Here is a 19547-nt window from a genome sequence, read left to right as displayed (position 1 = left end):
AAGGTTTACCATTGTTATGTTTACTTTAAAAGAAGGTTTAGACAACCAATGTAATGAGTTAACCTAATTAGCTATTTTATCAAGGTCTTATCAGCCACTTTTGGTTAATTATGGTGGATTCATCCCTAGTAAGTAGAAAGAGAATAAAGTGGAGAATGAAAAGATTACATAAGCGATTGAGATAGGGGCCTCTACGGTCTCCATTTCCTGTCTCAGATTGTGAAGAAAGTACCTAAAGCCATAGGCATTCTTTGCTTCTGTATAGTAAGGATAGGGACAAAAAACAAAGGAAAAAAGGAACATATGGCACTGGATTTGGATCACATTTGCCATGGTGGGAATCAGGAAGAGTGCCACTCAAGGCAGAGGAGTTACACTGGGTAAAACCTGCGTAAAGGAGATCAGACTGAGGCCACACTATGAATAGCAACCAGATCTTCCCATATACAATATTAAGCAAGAGATGACTTAGAGGAAGATATAAATGAAGTCTTTAGAGCTGTAGGGGAAAAAAGCAGCACTTAATTTCAGTAGGAACAGGGGCATCAACTATAGCATGAAAATAATTTCAGCACAGTACAAGATAGCTGAGGCCACGTTCACACGTGCCACATTCTAACAATCTTAAAACAACTAAGATATTACAGGTATCAGAAAAGAGCTGCAAACAAAACAACATTAAGACTAGGAAGTTGGTTATCCATTTCATTTATGCTGAACATACTGGTTATGTCCCAGTGACCATTATTTGCAACGGAAGACCCATTTAACAGTACTAAATACAGAGTCCATCAGCAAAGAGATTATTCAAATGTTTAGAAAGCTCTGGCCCATATTCTTTGGAAGAGAGGGCACCTTAATGAATTATAAAAGTTTCTGATGGGAGCATTGGGATGGATTCTACAGTTCTATTTAACTTTATATCAAAGTACCAGAATAAAGCTAAGAAAGGCTTGAGAGTTAGCAAGGAACATAAGCAGAATTTATATAGACATTAACCAAATATGCAGATCTACCAAGAACAGAAATACAAATGAGATGAGAAGGAAGAATGTGGCAGTGAAAATGAATAGTGTAAGAAATCTCAGATGAGATGTTTGTATAATATTTCTTATCTCACTCTGGTAAAGGGTCAAAGGAGCAGCCTTTCTAGATCTGAGATACAATGACACACTATATGCACTAATGCACACATGTGAATGCCTTTGTAGCACATCTGTGCTAGACTGAAGTGACACATGCATATGCACAAGGTCTGGCAGAAGGCATTCCTTTCCATTTGCTAAAACGGTACAAAGGAGCTCCCTGTTTGAATGGATTTATAAATTACCACTCTTCAGAACAGATAAATTGATACAAACTGAGACATGCCAACACTAGTGTGAAGTGAAAACAGCAAAAGTACTTCTCTTTCTTAAAGAATAAAGCCATACACCCCAAAGTACTCCTGTGCATTAAGGAAGAATGAATTTTGCACAAACCATCACCAGTAACAAATTAGCACAATCAGAAAACTTTCTAGATAAACATGCCCTCCACCAAGGAATTCAAAGCCAGAGCGCCTTGGCTACATGGAGAGAGAAAGATCGCCCGAAACAGAAACCACCATAACACCACAAACTTAGTTTAGCAAAAACCTGTTTTCCTTCTTCAAAGGATAAATACTGCATTTTGCCATGCTCTCACATCTGTATTTCAGCTTTGGGTTTAACTCCACATTGGGCCAAATTCATACCTGGGGTAAACTCCATTAGTTTCAATTGAGTTTATATTAGGGATGATATTGGCTCAGTATTTAAAAGTACTGCATCTGGAAACAGTATAGTCCATTGTTGGGTAGCTCTACTTACGGAAATCTACAGTTTCAAGAAAAGATTAACGTTTATTAAACTTTTTTGGGTTTTAGTTAAGTGCCAGTGCTGCAATAGTTAACAGCATGTCTCTTTCCATTTGAAAAACCAGTTTTTCAAGGCCTTTGTTTGTTTGTTTGTTTGAAACAAAGTATCTGGGCTAGACATTGCAGGCAAAGATTTCAGGTTGAAAGCAATGCTTCCACATTCCATTCAGAAGGTAGAAGAGGCAAAGAACAATTAGGAGTTTCCAAGACCTTTTCCTTCACAGGTACAAATGTGTCACATTTTAAAAAGCCACATTTTGTAGCTGACTCAGTCCAAAGTGGTTTCTGTTTTCTTTAAGTGCAAAAGGAATTAAAATGTTAAGAGCCTGCACTGTGTACAGTATTTCCTCCACAGTAATTATTACTATTTTTACAAGGATCATTTACTACGTCATCAGGTGTGGTTATACATTCCACATACAAGGGCACACAAACATGGGAAAAGTTGGTGAGAAATTGAAAAAATATTCACAGCACAAATTACTGCCAAATGTTACTAGTGAGATTCAAAAGGGACTGAACTCACTAGTTCAAATGTGGTCTCTCTCAGAAGTGTAGAGATGTAATTGCTATCTGAGAATTATTTAAAGATTTATGTGAAATGAGTCTGCTTGAGCTCAGTCCAGTTCTTAGCAGATACTTGTCCACATCTCAAACTGAATTTCAGTAGAGGCCAAGTATTGAATAAATTAAACCACCTTCTCACTTCCTTGTAGTGAAAAGGGTGATAACAGTGGAGGGGGAAGCATTGTGCTGTACCTCTTTGGTGGATGAAGGACTTCCCTGGCCCAAACACTAAAATTCACTTAAAGTAATTACTGACACCCCAAACCAAAAATAATAATTACATGTCCAATACACAGCCTAACTTTAATAGTACTCTACAACATATAAATACATACAAGGATACAGATTTATTCCTTAAACTGTTTTTACCTTATTTCACAACTCTCTCAACATCTAGTTTTTCTTATGTATTATGAAATGATAGTAGTGACTCCTTAGCTGAGGTTGCATTTAAGTTTCTCAACTTAAAGCAGGATTATAAATATTTTAGAAACTGACACTAAAGGAACTTTAATAGGATGTCTTGTGTCAAATAGACTTTTATTGCAGAATTGACTTTTTTATAATGTACATCTCTTAACAAGATGATACCGTAGGCAGTACATTTCTACTGGATTACTGGACTTGTGCCTTGTGTCAACACATGAGGTATGCAATAATCCTCCAGGAATGCAATGGGACCGACTTACACAACATTAAAGTTGCAAAGCTTTTTTTTTTTTTTTTTTAAAAAAAATAACCTTACTTGTTTACACACATAGTAAACACGTTAATAGAAAAAACATCTGAAAAGCAGCCAATAAGAAATAATGCATGAGTCATTAAATAGCAGGGTTTTAGAAAAACTCTTACGGAGGGAACGAACCCAATTTAGGGCCTGATCCTGCAAGCATGCCCTTAACTTTACTCATACAAGTAGTCCCAGTGACTCCAAGAGGACTACTCACATGAGCAACATTACTCAGAGGCATACATTATTACAGGATCAGGCCTTTACACATTTAGGATAAAATATTCAAAAAGTGTCTAAGTGACTTAGATGCCTAAGTCCCATTTTTAAAAGTGACTTAGGCGCTTCTAAATCACTTAAGTTCATGAGTCACTTAAGTGTTTTTGAAAGTTTTACCCATCAGATTTAAGTTTATGGGATTCTACAAGATTGTCCTAAATCTTTAAGTTTTTTTATTTTAATACTACACTAAAAACAAACACTTAATGAAAGACAAAATAAAACTAAATTCTCAAGGTATGGAAGAGAAAGTGTAATCAATCATCGGCAGAAAAACATGAAACACCACTGATCATAAATTCTTAATTTTATGCTCTCATGTTAGCATTAAACAATGCTTCAAAAATACTTAATCTTGCTATAAAGATCTGGAAGAATTACCACACAATGCCAGCTTTTAGCTCAAACAGAATTATTAGAATTTTTTAAAAGAATGCTTTAACCTTTCTAATCTCTAACAAAAATAAAAATACATAAAAACTCTGAATCCTGTGTCTTTAAAGTCCTATTCCAGCAAAAAGAAAAAGATATTTAATTGCCACAAAGTAATTCCATCCATATAATTCCTTGAGGCCAAAATTAAAATAAAAGTCCAGACTAAGCAGTGTCCAAGACACAGAAGTCATGGGTTTAAACTGTTTCCTGCTAGCAGAAGGGTATAAAATACAAACTTGGCAGAATATAAAAAAAGTTCAGACCTCTCCGCTGCAATTTTTTGTTTTCCTGATCTACCTCAACTACTAAGGAAGTTTTTCTGAACATAGTCCTGTGAAAATTGTCGTTAAAGCAGAAGTCTAATACAAATTAAAAATGAATCTACATACAGCAGAAAATAAACAGGTGTTCTGTCTGTATCAGATATGGCAAATGCCAAAGTCCGCTGTGCGAACCAACTTCTATTTGGAAGTCAGAGTCTAACTAACCAGAGTGTACATACAGAACTACTAGACTCAGTACTCATTACTACTTCTTAGCTTGTAAAGTCTTTAAGGCTATGTTGGTACAGTGCCTAGTACAATGGGGTCCTGTTCCCAGTTGCCCCCTCGGTGTTAGCATAATAAACAGGACAAGTGCTAGAGCAGTTTTGCCATAAAAAGGATTAATCTCCTAACACACAATAGTTGACAGGAGACAAAAAAGGCAACGGCAAGCTGTTCGAATTTGGACCAGTTCACCACAAGTTACACCAGGATAAAAGTATCCACGCAGCAGTGCCAGAAAGGGTCATCTTTAAACGTTTCGCCTTACCTCTTGTTCTCTGAAAGATTGATTCTGAGCATCTAGGACTCGAATAGTCCTTTTAATAGGAAGGAGACCTCCAACTTCATCATGAGCCACCATGCTGTCTCCTGCCTTCAGAAGCTTTGCTTTTAATCCACGTCCGCAGCGCCTCCACGGCTACTTTACTGCAAACTCTCCGGGGCTCTCGGAAACCTGCGGGAGGATCTCGCTCATGTTTGCCCGGGATAGCACAGCTGCCTTGTGAGCTGGGCGTCCAAAGCACGCCGAGCCCAAGGCAGCGGGAGGGGCAGGAGCATGTGTTTCATGGGCGTGCTCCCATGGAGTCGTGTGTCATTCGGGAACTGACCGTTAATGACACACCTACGCCTCTCCGTTTACACGCTGTGGGGGGACATCTTTTACACACGGAGCTGAAAAGCTGGTTTCTTCCCCCTCCGACAGTAAGGAGTGTAACAAGTTTGACTAAAGAGGGAGGCTTTGCTTCAGAGACAGATTCTCAGCTGGAGTAGTGCAATTCCTAGACCCAAGCTAAGAGAGATCTAAGTCAGCTGGAGCAGCATTTTCAATACTTTTCTAAAATTAAAGATAGGCATTGCTATGCCAAATCAATCTAATCTGAGATCCTGCCTCTGACACCAGCCAGTACATAACACTTCAGAGGTTAGTAGAACATTAAAATAAACAGGGATGCATGCCAAATGCCTCCACTTGGAGGGACTCTGCTTGCTACTTAGTCCCTTCCAACCAAAAAGCCCCAAGTCCTAACCCAATGCATGTCAATGGAGTTGAAAGGTGTGGCCCTATTTAAATGTTAGCAGGTATTAGAAAAGCCTTCCACCAGAGCTAATTATTCTTGCACTAAATAAAGGAGAAGAGGCAGGGGTAAAACAGACCGCATCCCAAAAGGGAAGGTTGGATTATCCACCCATCTAACATTGCAGGTGTGCCAGTTAAAATTAATGTTAGGTCTAGATGATTTTATGATCACTTTCTTAAAAGCCTGCTTACACTGTCACCCTGATATCAAGTAGAAGTGAATTTCACAAGTTGAATATATGGCACATAAAGCAATAATTTACTTTTCTCTCTGTTAAGAGTTTCCTTAGTGTCACAGTCTCTCCCCACACTAGAATTCTTTTTTCTAAAATTGCAGTAGGGGAAGTTTAGGGATGATTATTACTGGCTGTTTTCAACTATCAATCCAGTTAACAATTGTATTGCAACAAAACAAATTCGCCCTCCCCAGAGTTTGTTGTGAATTCCTCTTCTGCCAAACCCCTATTATTTGTCACACTCTCTCCTTCCACTTCTTTTTGTCCAGGTCTCTCTCAGGATTTATCCCCTTGCACCTCCAACCCTGACACCGTACATCAGGAATCTCTCTCCCTCCGGCTGAGATAAACCAGGTTTCTTTCCGCTAGGGCAGGCTGTGTGGAAAGTTCTGTGGAGCTATGGAAGAGGGGTTGCATTTTTTATGTTTATAATGAATGCTGGAAAGACTTTTTTCCCGTCAAACTCGGCCTTTTTTTCTGCCTTCATGGTCTGCATTTTTTTTTTTTTTTTTTTACAAAAATAGTTGAAAAATGCAGATCTGATACTGATTTTCACAGCAGATTCTATGGACAACTGGAAAACCACTGGGATTCTGACATCACAGAACTAAGTGAAACCTGAGCAATTGAGAGCAGGGATTTTTACTAAGACTGTTCAAAACTTCTATTTTCCATTTGGTTTTTCATAATAGCTATTGAACCAACCTGCCTAACGATCAGTTGGAATAAGAACACTGAAAAATTTCACACTGCTTGGAAGGCTCCTAGTCCACTTGGCTACTCCAAGGCAAGTATCAAATGAGAACAAGGAAGATTTAATATTTTTAAAGTGTGTGTGTGGGGGGGACTTTAAAAGGTCAGAACTTCTATATACAACAAAAGGAAGCAAAGAAAGATCAGATGCTTTTTTTCTCCCCTTTGAAGTCACCTCGAACTCTTCCACACCCTCATAGGCCAAGTCTACACTAGAAGCTTTTGCTGGTATAGTAATATGAGAGGTGATTTTTGGCAACATTTCTATACTGGTAAAAGCCCTAGTGTGTTATACCAACAGGAAAATGCTTTTTTTGCCAGTACAGCTTATTTCACTTAGAGAAATGGTATAAATTGTATCAGCAAAATCACCCTTTTGCCAGTATATCCTGCATCTATACTAGGAGGGTTTGCCAGCATTAGCTATACCAGCAAACCGTTCCCAGCACAACCCTGGTCATTATCATTTGGATTTTTCAGTCAGATTAGACAGTGGTTGCTATATGGTAGAGCTTTCTGCCAGCCCATGCTGGCCTAGGAAACAATGCTTCAAGCTTAGTTCCCAACTTGGAAGCACAACCACTAGACCAGCAAACCCCTTCTACTCCCTCCATCACTCTCTACTTTGTTACTCCCCTACAGAGATCTCCCCTCAACAGAGGATCCTTGTCTATTTCACTCTGCTTCATTTTTATGCAAGAGCAGAATAGATGATATTCTCCACTGAAGGAGTCTTGTGCTCACTAAAGAGTCACAAATTACAGATTCTAAAGCCAGAAGGGACCAAGATGTGATCATCTAGTCTTATCTGTATGGCACAGGCCACAGAACTTCCCCCAAATAATTCCTAGAGCAGATTTTTGAGAGATGCAGTGAGTAGGTCTGGCAGATCCACAGGATTTTTACAATCCCAGATGCAATCTAAAACTTTTATATGGGAATGTCATTTTTCAGTAGTTTGTTTCCATTTAGTGCATTCAGACACTTTGCCATTTTTAGAAAACCAAACTCCCAATGAAGCAGACTCCTGGGCAGCAAGTGGACATCTTTGTTCAGTTATACAGTTAGATTTGCTCTTTTAAAGCTTCTCATAATCCCCAATTTCTCCTTTATCCAAGTAGTTTTGTGAGCATTATGTGGAATCTGGTATTTAAATTATTAATAGCTTAGAACACATTATTCTGCATCTTGAAAGCACTTTAGAAAGTATTGCATAAATTGTTATTCAAGTGCTAAATTTCATTTCTTGTTACAGAGCCTCAGGGAAAGGACCTGGTGCCATATATTACTGAAGCATATGACTCATCTGCAGGAAGATTCCTGTTCAATTGCATGCCTTTCTACATGACACCTTGTGTCTAGGTCTGATTTGGGGTGATGCAACTCAAGGCTGATGTATTATGTGCAAGTTACATTACGGAAATGTTAAGATCTTCCTGTGACACATATGGAAAATCTATCATGACACATTGTGTGCCTTCTTATATGATGCACATTAATGGGAAACATTCTCAGCATATATGGTTCATTTATAACAGTGCATTGTTAAGGATCTTCTGTAGGGAACACTGATATTTTAATACCACGACGTAAACCACATGCATCATCCAATGAAGTGAACTGTAGCTCATGCTTATGCTCAAATCAATTTGTTAGTCTCCAAGGTGCCACAAGTACTCCTTTTCTTTTTGCAAATACAGACTAACACGGCTGCTATTCTGAAACATGCAGCTTTCAGTTGCCATTGTAATGGATGAGCTGATTTCTGAATTCCTCCTATATACAAAAACCTGTTTTGATATTTCTCATCACCAGCAACACTTGGGCAAACTCCAGGCACTCATCATTTGAGTAGTACAAACACACGTACAGTAACATGGCAAAAACAGCATTACCATGGGCCTATGTTCTTACATGAACTTGGTGAATGTTGGGTAAGTAAATTTAAGATTGACAAATGATCATCTATACACACCATTGAGAAAAGAAAATATGCTGTATAATTCCAGTTTATGTTGCTAATCGTTTGATTTCATTTTTTATAGTTTAAGTGTTCAAATGCCCCAAAGAACATTTTAAGTAGTCCATATGATTAAAATAAATCCTGGTGGGCTTGATTATCAGTTCCAGCCAAGCTACTCTAAGTATATGAAGAGGAGGAAGGATAGTCCAATTGCTAAGACACTGGCCTAGGACCTGAGAGATAAGGGTTCAAGTCCCTACTCTGCCACAAATTTCATGAGTGACCTTGGACAAGTCACTGAGCATTTCTGTAGAAGGGGGATAACAGCACTCTCTTGCCTCATAGGGGTGCTGTGAGGCTAAATACATTAAAATGATTGTGTGTACTTTGAGAACTACAGATTAAAATCTAGGCATTAATTATTATTATTATTATTATTATTATTAATGCCACCTTTACACATCCCTGTGTTCTGGGTCTGGTCAGAGGACTGTGTAGCATAAATCAGGGCTGTTTTAATTTACATTCAGCAACCCCAAAAGGCCTTTCAGGAAGTTGGAAAGAGTCAAAGAACACAAGTCTCAGTTCCATGCATTACACCAGTGGCTGTGAGAGGAGGTGGGAAGAGCTGGTGCAATAAAGGGATGCCCTAAGACTGGGGATTTACTGGCCAGATTTTTCAGTTTTTAAAGGTTCCTTTGTGCTCTTGGAGCAGTGAAACGGTCAGTTATTTAACTGACAACTGGATCCAACTTCTTCAAAGAAAGAACCTGTGGCATTTAATCATGTTTGGCTTAAAAGTCTCCTGGAAAACTGAAGTATCGATAACCTTTTGCAGAATAAACATTTTATTCATTTTCAAAATGTAAAAGTCCACAATAACGAAAAATAACTTTCAGCTTAATTTCGGTTTCTTAGATGCTGAAACCCAACTAAAAAGAGAGTTACCTTTTCCATAACTAGTGTTCTTTGAGATGTGTTGCTCATGTCCATTCAACTTAGGTGTGTGTGCTTGCCACATGCACTGGTGCCAGAAGTTTTTCCCTCAGCAGTATCCATAGGTGACTGGCTCTGGCACCCCCTGGAGTGGCACGCACATGCTGTGGTATATAGGGTGCCACCGGTTCCCCCCACCTGCAGTTCCTTCTTGCCAGAAACTACGACAGTGGGGAAGGAGGACGGGTTGTGGAATGGACATGAGCAACACATCTCGAAGAACACCAGTTACGGAAAAGGTAACTGTCTTTTCCTCTATGAGTGCTTGCTCATGTCCATTCAACTTAGGTGACTCCCAAGCAGTACCCCTCGGAGATGGGTAGGAGTCCATGGACGTGTAGATTGCAACACAGCTCTGCCGAACCCAGTGTTGTCCCTGGCCTGCTGCATGATGGCATAGTGGGTCATGAACGTGTGCACTGAGGACCATGTTGCGGCTTGACAGATGTCCTGGATTGGGAAGTGTTCCAGGAAGGCTGCCGAAGATGCCTGCGTTCTGGTTGAGTGGGCTCTGACAATTGGCGATGGAGGGACTCCTGCCAATTTGTAGCAGGTCCGAATGCAAGAGGTGATTCAGTTAGAAATCCACTGCATGGACACCAGGAGGCCCTTCATCCTATCCGATGTAGAGGTCTGATGTTATAGATGCCCACGCAGGTAAGAAAGGAGAAAGGCGGTTGGCAAAAATGGGGGCGGAAGGATCCTGGGAACAGTCCGGTAGGTCGCCCTCAGGCGTATCCTCAAAATGAGCACTTGCCTGCCTGCTTATTGCAGGTTGAGCTCAACTGAGAGGCCTGCAAAGGCTGTTGGCTAGGATGCCTCTTGTAGCTTCTGGATTTCTTATGTGGAGGCTCCTGGTGTGGGTGGCTCCCCTGGTCCTGAGGCTGTTGCAGTTTAAACCACTTGCAGTCAGGGCCGGGAACATACAGGCCCAGCATTTTAAGGGTTCTGCAGGAATCCTTTAGGCCATGGAGCTTATTGTCCATCTGTTCCGCAAATAGGGCTTGCCCATCAAAGGGAAGGTCTTGCATCGACTCCTGAGCCGCCATGGACAAGCCAGAGAGGAGCAAGCCAGGATGCCTGGCGCATGGTGAGGGCCGAGGCCATGGTTCGGGCGACAGTGTCCACAGCATCCGATGCCGCTTGGAGCATCGCCCTGGCTGCAGGCGTGCCCTCCTCCATAATAGCCTGGAACTCCTTCCTAGAAGCCTCAGGAAGAGAGCCCTCAAACTTAGCCATGGCTTGGCACATGTTAAAATCATAGTGTCCCAGGAGGGCTTGATGGTTGGCTACCCTCAACTGGAGACTAGAGAACAAATAAACCTTACGCCAAACAAGTCTAGTCTCTTGGAGTCTGTGCTCTTAGGGGCAGCCCTGGGTTGACCTTGTCGCTCCCTGTGGTTAACCACTTCTACCACTAGGGAGTTGGGAGCAGGGTGGATGTACAGGTACTCAGATACCTTTGGATGGCACAAAGTACTTGCGCTCAGCCGTCTTGGAGATGGGTGGCAGGGAGGAGGGAGTTGCCACAGGGCATTAGTGATCTTAGAGACCCCATCATGAAGGGACAGAGCCACCCTGGCCAGTGCTGTGGAGCAGAGGACATTGAAGAGAGTGTCTGACGGCTCCTCTAGCTCCTCCGCCTGAAGACCCAGGTTGGCAGAGACCCTCTTCAGTAGTTCCTGGTGTGCTTTAGCGTCATCCAGAGGAACATGGGGAGGGGACTCCGTTATAGCCTCGTCTGAGGAGGATGCCAGTGCTATAGGGTCCTCCACAACCACTGTGGCCCAGTGGCTTGTTCCCCTGCTCCTTCTTGGACCTGTGGGGTCCTCACACCAAAGGCTTCGTGCACCGGAAGAGCGCGGGGGAGAGAGGCAGCTGCTCTCTCCGAGGCTCCGGATAAGGAGCAGGCAGCCTGGGAGGGCTGGGTGAACCCCCACGGGTTCCACGGATACCACAGTGCAGGCCACTGTGCCGACAACGTAGCCGGTACTGCAGCTTGTCCCGCTGTCAGGAACCTTGCTCCGAACCAGGGCTGGATCCTGAGCAGTCGCTCCCAGGTGACTAGGACAAAGCAGAACGGTGGCTCTGACCCAACCACAGCCGGTCACTCCGCCCAGAGTCCGATCTGGAGTGGGGTCTTAGGGACCGGTAACACTCGACGGATCCACAACCGCTTGGAGCCAGCTATCTATGTCTCACACTTGACGAGTGGTACCAGGATGAGGAGCAGGACCGGGAGTTGGAATGGGCCCGGTGCCGGGAAGAACCCGCACATGGTGATGCCCTCCTCGGGATCAGTGAAGGTCCAAGGAATGGTAATGTCAATCCCTCGACGGGTCCCTGGAGTAGTACCATGGTCTCGGAGATTCTGGGTGCCGGGACCGGTACTCCTGCCCGGGGGGGTGGTGCATGCCTTCAAAGGTCTGTGCCTGGTGGCCGGCGAGCTGTGCTTTGAGCCTCTCTGCCAGTGCCCAAGGTCCTGGGACTGAATGGGGATGCGCTGCGTCTGCCTTTCATGGTCAGATGCGCGGTGGCTATGTGAGAGCAAGCGCTGGTGGGGAAAGTGCCGCTGAGGTGAGGACCGAAGCATGACTGGGGAACTGCAGGAGCCAGTGTGGGTGGCACTGGGAGGAACACGATCTCCTGTGCCTCCTGAAGGACCTGTGGCATGGATGGCTCCTGGAACTGACGGAGGCCTCTGCCGTTATCCGAGGTGGCCAGCAGAGAGCAAGCTGGGCTACACCGCGCCACCAGAGCTTGGGCCCGAGATCTCGATGTGAGTGAAGAGGTGCCCAGCCTGGGAACTTGCTCACAGCCAGTCTTATCCTTTCCTTTGTGGGAAGTTGGAGACTGGCCTCGCCCCACCTTCTTAGGCTTCTTGGTCAGAGCCACGGATAGGGACCGGAGCCGGCTAGTGGATCATCCCGGTGGGGCGCTGCAGGTCATGGTATTCAGTGCCAAGTCGGAGTGTTGTTCCGGTGCTGGGGTGAGGGCTGACTCCAAAAGGAGCACTCAAACGAATACCGCACTCCTCCTTAGTCCTTGGCTTGAAGGACTTGCAAATTTTGCACTTCTCACTAATGTGTACTTCGCCCAAGCAACACAGACAACTTCTGTGTGGATCACTAACGGGTATGGGCCTCTTGCAGCGATCACAGGGCTTAAAGCCTGGGGACCAGAGCACGCACCATCCCAAGGCAATCCCATTTGGGACCTCAGAAGTCTCTACTATAGCTAAGGGTTTATAAACACTAACAGAAACTATACTGTAAACTATAATACAGAGATAACTATTCGTACGAATGAGCAGCAACAGCACTAGCTGAAGCGCACATTCCAGCACCATCACTGGCGGCAAGAGGAACCAAGGTTGGGGGGGGAACTGGTGCACCCTATATACTGCGGCATGTGCGCACCACTACAGGGGGCTCCGGAGCGCTCCTGTAGAATACTGCTGAGGGAAAAACTTTCAGCCCGGTGCCATATGGTAAACCCACACACACACACCACCCACACACCCCAGCTGCATGGACATGAGCAAGCACTCGCAGAAGAAATACTGGTTTTAATTAGCTATTTTTAACGTCTCATATATACTGTCATGCGTAACATGCAGGTACTTGAATAATATGAACTCATGTTAACATTCAGGCAATCTCATGCTTCTTTATATTTGTAACTTGAACAAAGTCGCCAACCATCATCTATACCGTGATTGTTTACTGGTCTCTCTGTGTTTAACCTCCCTGCAGATTTTTATTCTCTGTCAAAAATTCAGAGCAGTCTACTGAAACAGACGTAAGACATGCGTCGTATGTCACATGCCAGTGTTTACATGCCAGTCTGAAATACTGTTTATTGTATGATGAGAAGGCTTTATAATATAAAGGAATTTAATACAAATACAGTTACAAATATTCCACACAACAGAAGTGAACTAGCACAGATGGGCTTTTTTTTGTCCTTCAATTTTTAATTAAAATTAGCATTTGAGACCTCTGTGGGAAGACAGTTACCACAATATTTACATTTGTGACTCTAGATGTATGTTATTCCCAGGATATGAAGTCATAAATCAGTTTCCATCCTGCTAATATGGATGCAACATTAGAAGAACTTTACTGTAGAAGCCTGTGACATTTATGAAATATAAAATTTGTCTCAACAGCAAAGTATTACCATAAGTGAGAAATTTGTTTACACAATTGCATTAAGCTCCTGTACTGCTCGTGTCTCAAATGTTATAGGGAGGTGTGGTACTGACTCTTAGCCAATCTCAGAAATGCTAGTTTTAATGTTTATTTCCAAATACATTTTTTCAACTCATGAATGGGCAAGTTGTTGCATGAATTTACATTACCACCCCTGACAAAAGTTGATATGGTTCTCTTTTAAAACACATCAGCAGTTGGCAGGGGTGGAGAGTCAGAGGGAGGGGTAAAGAATCAGATTTATGCTCCTTTTGTGCATCATTATGACATGTGGATTTGTAAATTTTAAGGCCAGAAGGGATCACTGTGATCATTTAGTCTGATCTGCTACATAATATAGGCCATAGAATTTCACCCAGTAATTCCTGCATTAAGCCCAATAGTTAATTTATGGTTGAACTACAGCATACCTTTTACAAAAACATCCACTAATGACTTAAAGAATCCAAGTGCTGGAGAATAAGAAGAACGTGGCCTGAGAAGGGATTTTGTTTTTCAGCTTGTTTTCTACATTCGAAATTCAGGTCTTGTCCACTGTGTTTTCCTCAAAGACCGCGACTGTCTACACTAGAATTTCTTGGCAATAATTTCCCTCTGTTGACAATACTGATGTAGCTCTAGAGCTAGTGTGGACAAAGCTCTGCCCTTATTCATACTGAGTAACACTTACTCACATGAGATGGTCCCATAAAGGTAAGGGTTGTATCTCCTTTGCACAATTCCCTTTTCCAAAGCTGTACCTTCACATACCCAAGCACTTAAGGAGAACTCTATTTTCCCAAACATTAGCAACCCATGTTCACTAATGAACTGTAGGCCCGGCAAGACTTGATTCATGAATGTTACTCAGCATGGCTTCATGTTGCTTCTGGCAAGATATACCGTCAATCTTGGTCTACTCCCTATCAGATAAAAGAAAGGTCATAATCTGGTTGCTAATAAACATCAGAATACATGCTTTCAGAACCCACAGCCTGGGTGCTCTCTCAATGAATCATTCCACCCTTTACAGAATAGAACAGGGACAATGCAGCGTGCTGTACAAGCTGAGGTTTTACTTCAGAAAAAGTAATGGGAACAGTTAAAATGCATGACAAAACACACCATCTACGGTGGCTACGTCCACTAAAGAGTCTAGGGAAGTCTAGGGTCACCAAAAGGTTTCTGGTGTGCCCCAAAAGTGGGAGAAGTATAACATTTGTAAACAGCTTAAACTTGGCCTATTTTCAATTTATCTTAAAATCTGAGGGAAAACTCCAGGGGAGTGAGTGGAAAAAAAACAAAATCAAACCAAAACAATGTGGGTCTGTCACCATTTTGGGCTTTGAATGCTCCTCCATTTAACTTAAAATACTGGATATTTACTGACACATAGAACACTGAATGAGAAAACTGTAGTTTTAACAACATGAAGGGACATACCTAAATCTTTAAATTCAGGCTAAATATTCCCTGCCTGTACAAGATATGGTCATTACTCCTCCACATTAAAAGTTATATACACTTTATATTAATTAATTTAAGGGAGGACGATCCGGTGGTTAGGGTGCTAGCCTGGGACTTGGGAAACCTGGGTTCAATTCTCTGCTCCACTACAGACTTTCTGTGTGACTTAGGCACAGAGAGACTTGCCCACAGAGCCCCATCTGTAAAATGGGATAGGAGTCTATTGCTTGTGTTATGCAGAAGATCAGAATAGATGATCCTAATAGTCCCATTTGGCCTTACAATTTACTCACTGGATACAGACAAACCTAGGTTCTATGGGGCCGTGTGTGTGTGTGTGTGTGTGTGTGTGTGTGTGTGTGTGTGTGTGTGTTGTGTGGTGTGTGTGTGTGTGTGTGTGTGTGTGTGTGTGTTTAACCTACTCACTGTAATAGATACAAAATCTAGATAAAACAGCTCACAAATTTGGTGAGACTAAAGATAAAATTTTCAGAAGCACTTCAGTGACTTAGGAGTCTCAGGCTATGTCTACACTAGCCTGTTGTGGTTTGGTTTGGTTTATGGGGGTGCAAATACCAAAGTGCTGCACTATAACTCCTCCATGTGGATGCTGCGGGAGCAAACTAGAAGGTTCTTAGCTCGCATTAATGTAATGCTCTTCAAACAGGACTACGTTAATGCAAACTAGGTGCCTTTTAGTTTGCTCCCACAGCACCCACACAGGGGAGTTACAGTGCAGTACTTTGGTGCGCACTGCTATTCACACACCCCTACTCCAAACTGCAGGGCATGTAGACAAACCCTACGTCCCATTTTCAAAAATTGCTTGGGCACTTGGGAACCTAAGTTGCTTAAATGTTGCTGGAAATTTTACCCTAAAGCAGGGGTGGCCAACCTGTGGCTCCGGAGCCACATGCGGCTCTGGAGCCACATGCGGCTCTTCAGAGGTTAATATGTGGCTCCTTGAGTAGGTGCCATCTCCGGGGCTGGAGCTACAGGCACCAACTTTCCAATGTGCTATAGGCTGCTCACTGCTCAACCCCCAGCTCTGCCCCAGGTCCCGGCCCCATTCCACTCCTTCCCCCAAGGCTCCCGCTCCTTCCCCCAAGTCTGCTGTGCCCTTGCCCCTCCCTCCCCCTCCCCGAGCCTCCTGCACACCACAAAACAGCTGATCACGGCGGGTGGGAGCCGCAGGGATGGAGGGTTAGGTGCTGATCAGCGGTGCTGCTGGTGGATGGGAGACACTGGGGACATGGAGGGAGCTGACGGGGGGCTGCTGACTTGTTATTGTGGCTCTTTGGCAATGCACATTGGTAAATTCTGGCTCCTTCTCAAGCTCAGGGTCACTCCTGCCCTAAAAGTTTGACTTTGATGGCTTTAAGGATTTTCTAAACCTTGCCAATTGTGTTAAAAGGCATGTACATACATTAAATACACACAACTTATGGACACGCTGTACGGTAACTAGTATCAGAGCTATAAATAAAGTTTTAAAAGGTGTCAGTGTATTTTGTAGGTGTGACTCCAGAACTATCAAATTAGAGTGTCACAGACAGCCTAACCATTTAAAAATAACAAGGCAAAAGGTCAAGTTAAACAAAAGACACACTATGAGCTTTTAACTCTTTGTGTTTTGGGACTTTTCCCTTCCTGCAGAAGTCTCTGTTAAAACTATTAAAAGCCAAATAAATTACCTATAATTTTCAATTCCGGCCTACCCCCGCCCCCATGATCCACCACTGTGGATGTGAGTCATAATTCGTGGGTATTTCTGTCCAACCCAGCAGAATGAAGGGCTTTTTTTTTTTGAAAAGTTCCCTCTACTGGCACGTTTACTGAACATACCACTCCTAGGAAAGCTGAGTCGTCACAGGCCTGGCTTATACTTAAAACATAGGTTGATATAGTTTTGTCGCTCAGGAGTGTGAAAAACACCCCTGAGTGATGTAGCTATACCGACCTAATGCCTGGTGTAGACATGGCTAGGTTGATGGAAGAATGCGCCTTTGACCTAGCTACCAATGCTTGGAGAGGTGGATTACCTACAGTGACAGAAAAGACCCTTCCAGCACTGTAGGCTGCATCTACTCTTTGGCGTTAGTGCAGCATAACTATGGCACTGTAGTCCCCATAGCATAAACAAGCCCACAAAATGACATCAATTTGGTACTGAACCCCCCCCCCCCCATGTGTAGATATCGTTATTGTGACACAGTAGCCCTATCTGATATTCTTTTTTGCCCTGACTTGAAGGAACATGTACTGAAATACCAGGAAAATATAGGGAGAGGCTTGTCCAGAGCAGTGGATCCACTGTAGAAGAGGCCTTTTTCTGCATGGAAGTAATCATTCATGGAAAGCAGAAAGCTGTGACTGACACCCAACCACAGTGTAAGGAAGTTAATAAAACAGTGCACAATCACAAAAATAATCATGGCAACAAAGGCTGTAGAGAAGTGAGTGTAGGTTGGACAAACAACCCCCCACCAAAAAACTAGAAATCAAGATTAAAAAGCCATAAAGACTAATTAGCTATGAACTCAAAAATTACTACTTCCCAGAAGGAATATTTCATCCCTCTTTCTCCCCCTACTCTGAGATTTCGCTTACAGTCAGATTGTCAGAACAGCTAAACTACAAGTAATCTTCCCTTTTCAAAGAATTGGCTTGGATTGTTTCCCTGGAAGCAGATTTCTGATTCTAAACACCCAGAACATTTACCTGAGTCACATTTTAACCTTAAACACATCGTTATAAAATATTAAGTTTTCTATATGAAAGAGTTGCACACACAAAAAGTCCAGTTTGCCTGAAATGCAATACAGTGTGCTTAAGTGAAATACAAATTAAAGCAGAATTTGAAGTGCCATCTTTACCACTGTTATTTTACATCTCGAGTGCCCATCACTTGAATGTGTTCATACGCTTCCTTGGGTTTCTTTCATAAGACATTAAACATTGGGGAATTTCTGGGGGCTATATAAAACTACAATAGCAGGACAATTGAACCTGATAGAACAATACGGTGAACACCACAATGCTTGACTTACCTTAAAATCAAGGCTGTAGAGACTGACAACATCATCATCTTTCTCTCTGCGCTTCCTTTTCTGTAATAAAAAGAAACCAATCATATCTAACCATTTGATTATACTGTAGAAAGCATGCCTCCCCATATATATATGCTAATACACAAGGCCTGATTTCGAAACCAACCGTAAAGATGACCTCCTTACTGCACCTGCAGAACTGTGGGTGAAAATAATTTCACGAGTAATTTTGGAATGGCAAAAATCATTTCGACTTGTCACTTTACTGCATCCACAAATCATACACTTGTAAGTTTGCTTGTTCCTTTATACTCCCCATAATTATAACTGTGAAGACAGAACCAAAAGACAGCAAGGAAAAACTAAAGCAATGGAGACTGAAGTGCATTCATGTGGCAGTTAGCACTTTGAATGGATTCAGGCAGTTAGTTATTAAAATCAGATACTTTTATGGTTTCCAAGCTCAGCAGTTAATAACAAAGCTGGGATTTTCAAAGGAGCCTAAGGGAGTTAGGTGCCAGCTCCCACTGAAAGTCAATAGGAGTTGGGGTTCTAGAACCCTGAAGGGGACTTAGATGATACCATTATTCCCAAGATGTACCCCAACCTGCATGGATGGGCTTCTCAGAAGAGCCTGAGGCGGCCTTGAAAATCCCAGCAATGTTGGTGAGAGTAGAACTTGGGGTATAAGGGTAGCTTCTAGTTCCCCTTCTGGATTCCAAGAATCTCACATTTTATTTTACAATGTTTTCATTACACTGGGCAACTCTTCCCACCCCAATAAGACTTCTTACCAGTACATATTAGTCAGACAAATTTATGTTTAAATATTAATTACAAAAGCACAGAAATCCATTCGCTCACATTAGTATTTTCCTTCCTCAGCAGTTTAATCTAACCAGAGTACCAAACAGAAGTTAGAATTTCCATGGTTTTCAGTCATTTTATTAGGTTTCAGAGTAGCAGCCGTGTTAGTCTGTATTCGCAAAAAGAAAAGGAGTACTTGTGGCACCTTAGAGACAACAAATTATTAGAGCATAAGCTTTCGTGAGCTGTAGCTGTAGCGTAGCTCACGAAAGCTTATGCTCTAATAAATTGTTAGTCTCTAAGGTGCCACAAGTACTCCTTTCTTTTGAGTCATTTTATTCTGTCTGATATTTAGTTCTAAAAGACCAATACACAAACTCTCAGTAGGGTGACTGAGGTCCACTGCTGAATGAGGAAAAGCTTCTTATAACATATATGTATAGCATTTTATTTGTGAGGCTTATACGGAACTCAATGCCATTATTCGAAGGTTTTTGGCTGGATTGATAAATGTGTGCAGGTACGAATTGTTTTAGGTTAGTTCAATAAAA

The 19547-nt window shown here is 42.5% G+C and overlaps 1 protein-coding gene across 3 annotated transcripts in view; it reads right to left on the bottom strand.

Annotated features, from left to right (window-relative positions):
* The window catches only part of NET1 (neuroepithelial cell transforming 1), a 70588-nt gene that overhangs the window by 8867 nt on the left and 42174 nt on the right, over positions 1 to 19547 (bottom strand). For 2 of the 3 annotated variants that reach the window (XM_038415093.2, XM_038415109.2), the window contains exon 3: positions 18190 to 18249. In XM_038415093.2, coding sequence (XP_038271021.1) covers positions 18190 to 18249 — 60 coding nt within the window. Of the gene's footprint in view, positions 1 to 4721; positions 5489 to 18189; positions 18250 to 19547 lie in introns of those variants that run through there. The other variant, XM_038415115.2, reaches the window with a different exon arrangement.

The sequence above is a fragment of the Dermochelys coriacea genome, chromosome 1, assembly GCF_009764565.3.
Source record: "Dermochelys coriacea isolate rDerCor1 chromosome 1, rDerCor1.pri.v4, whole genome shotgun sequence".
Taxonomy (NCBI): domain Eukaryota; kingdom Metazoa; phylum Chordata; order Testudines; family Dermochelyidae; genus Dermochelys; species Dermochelys coriacea.
Note: the sequence above shows the minus strand (reverse complement) of the source record. Positions and strands in the feature narration are given on the sequence as shown.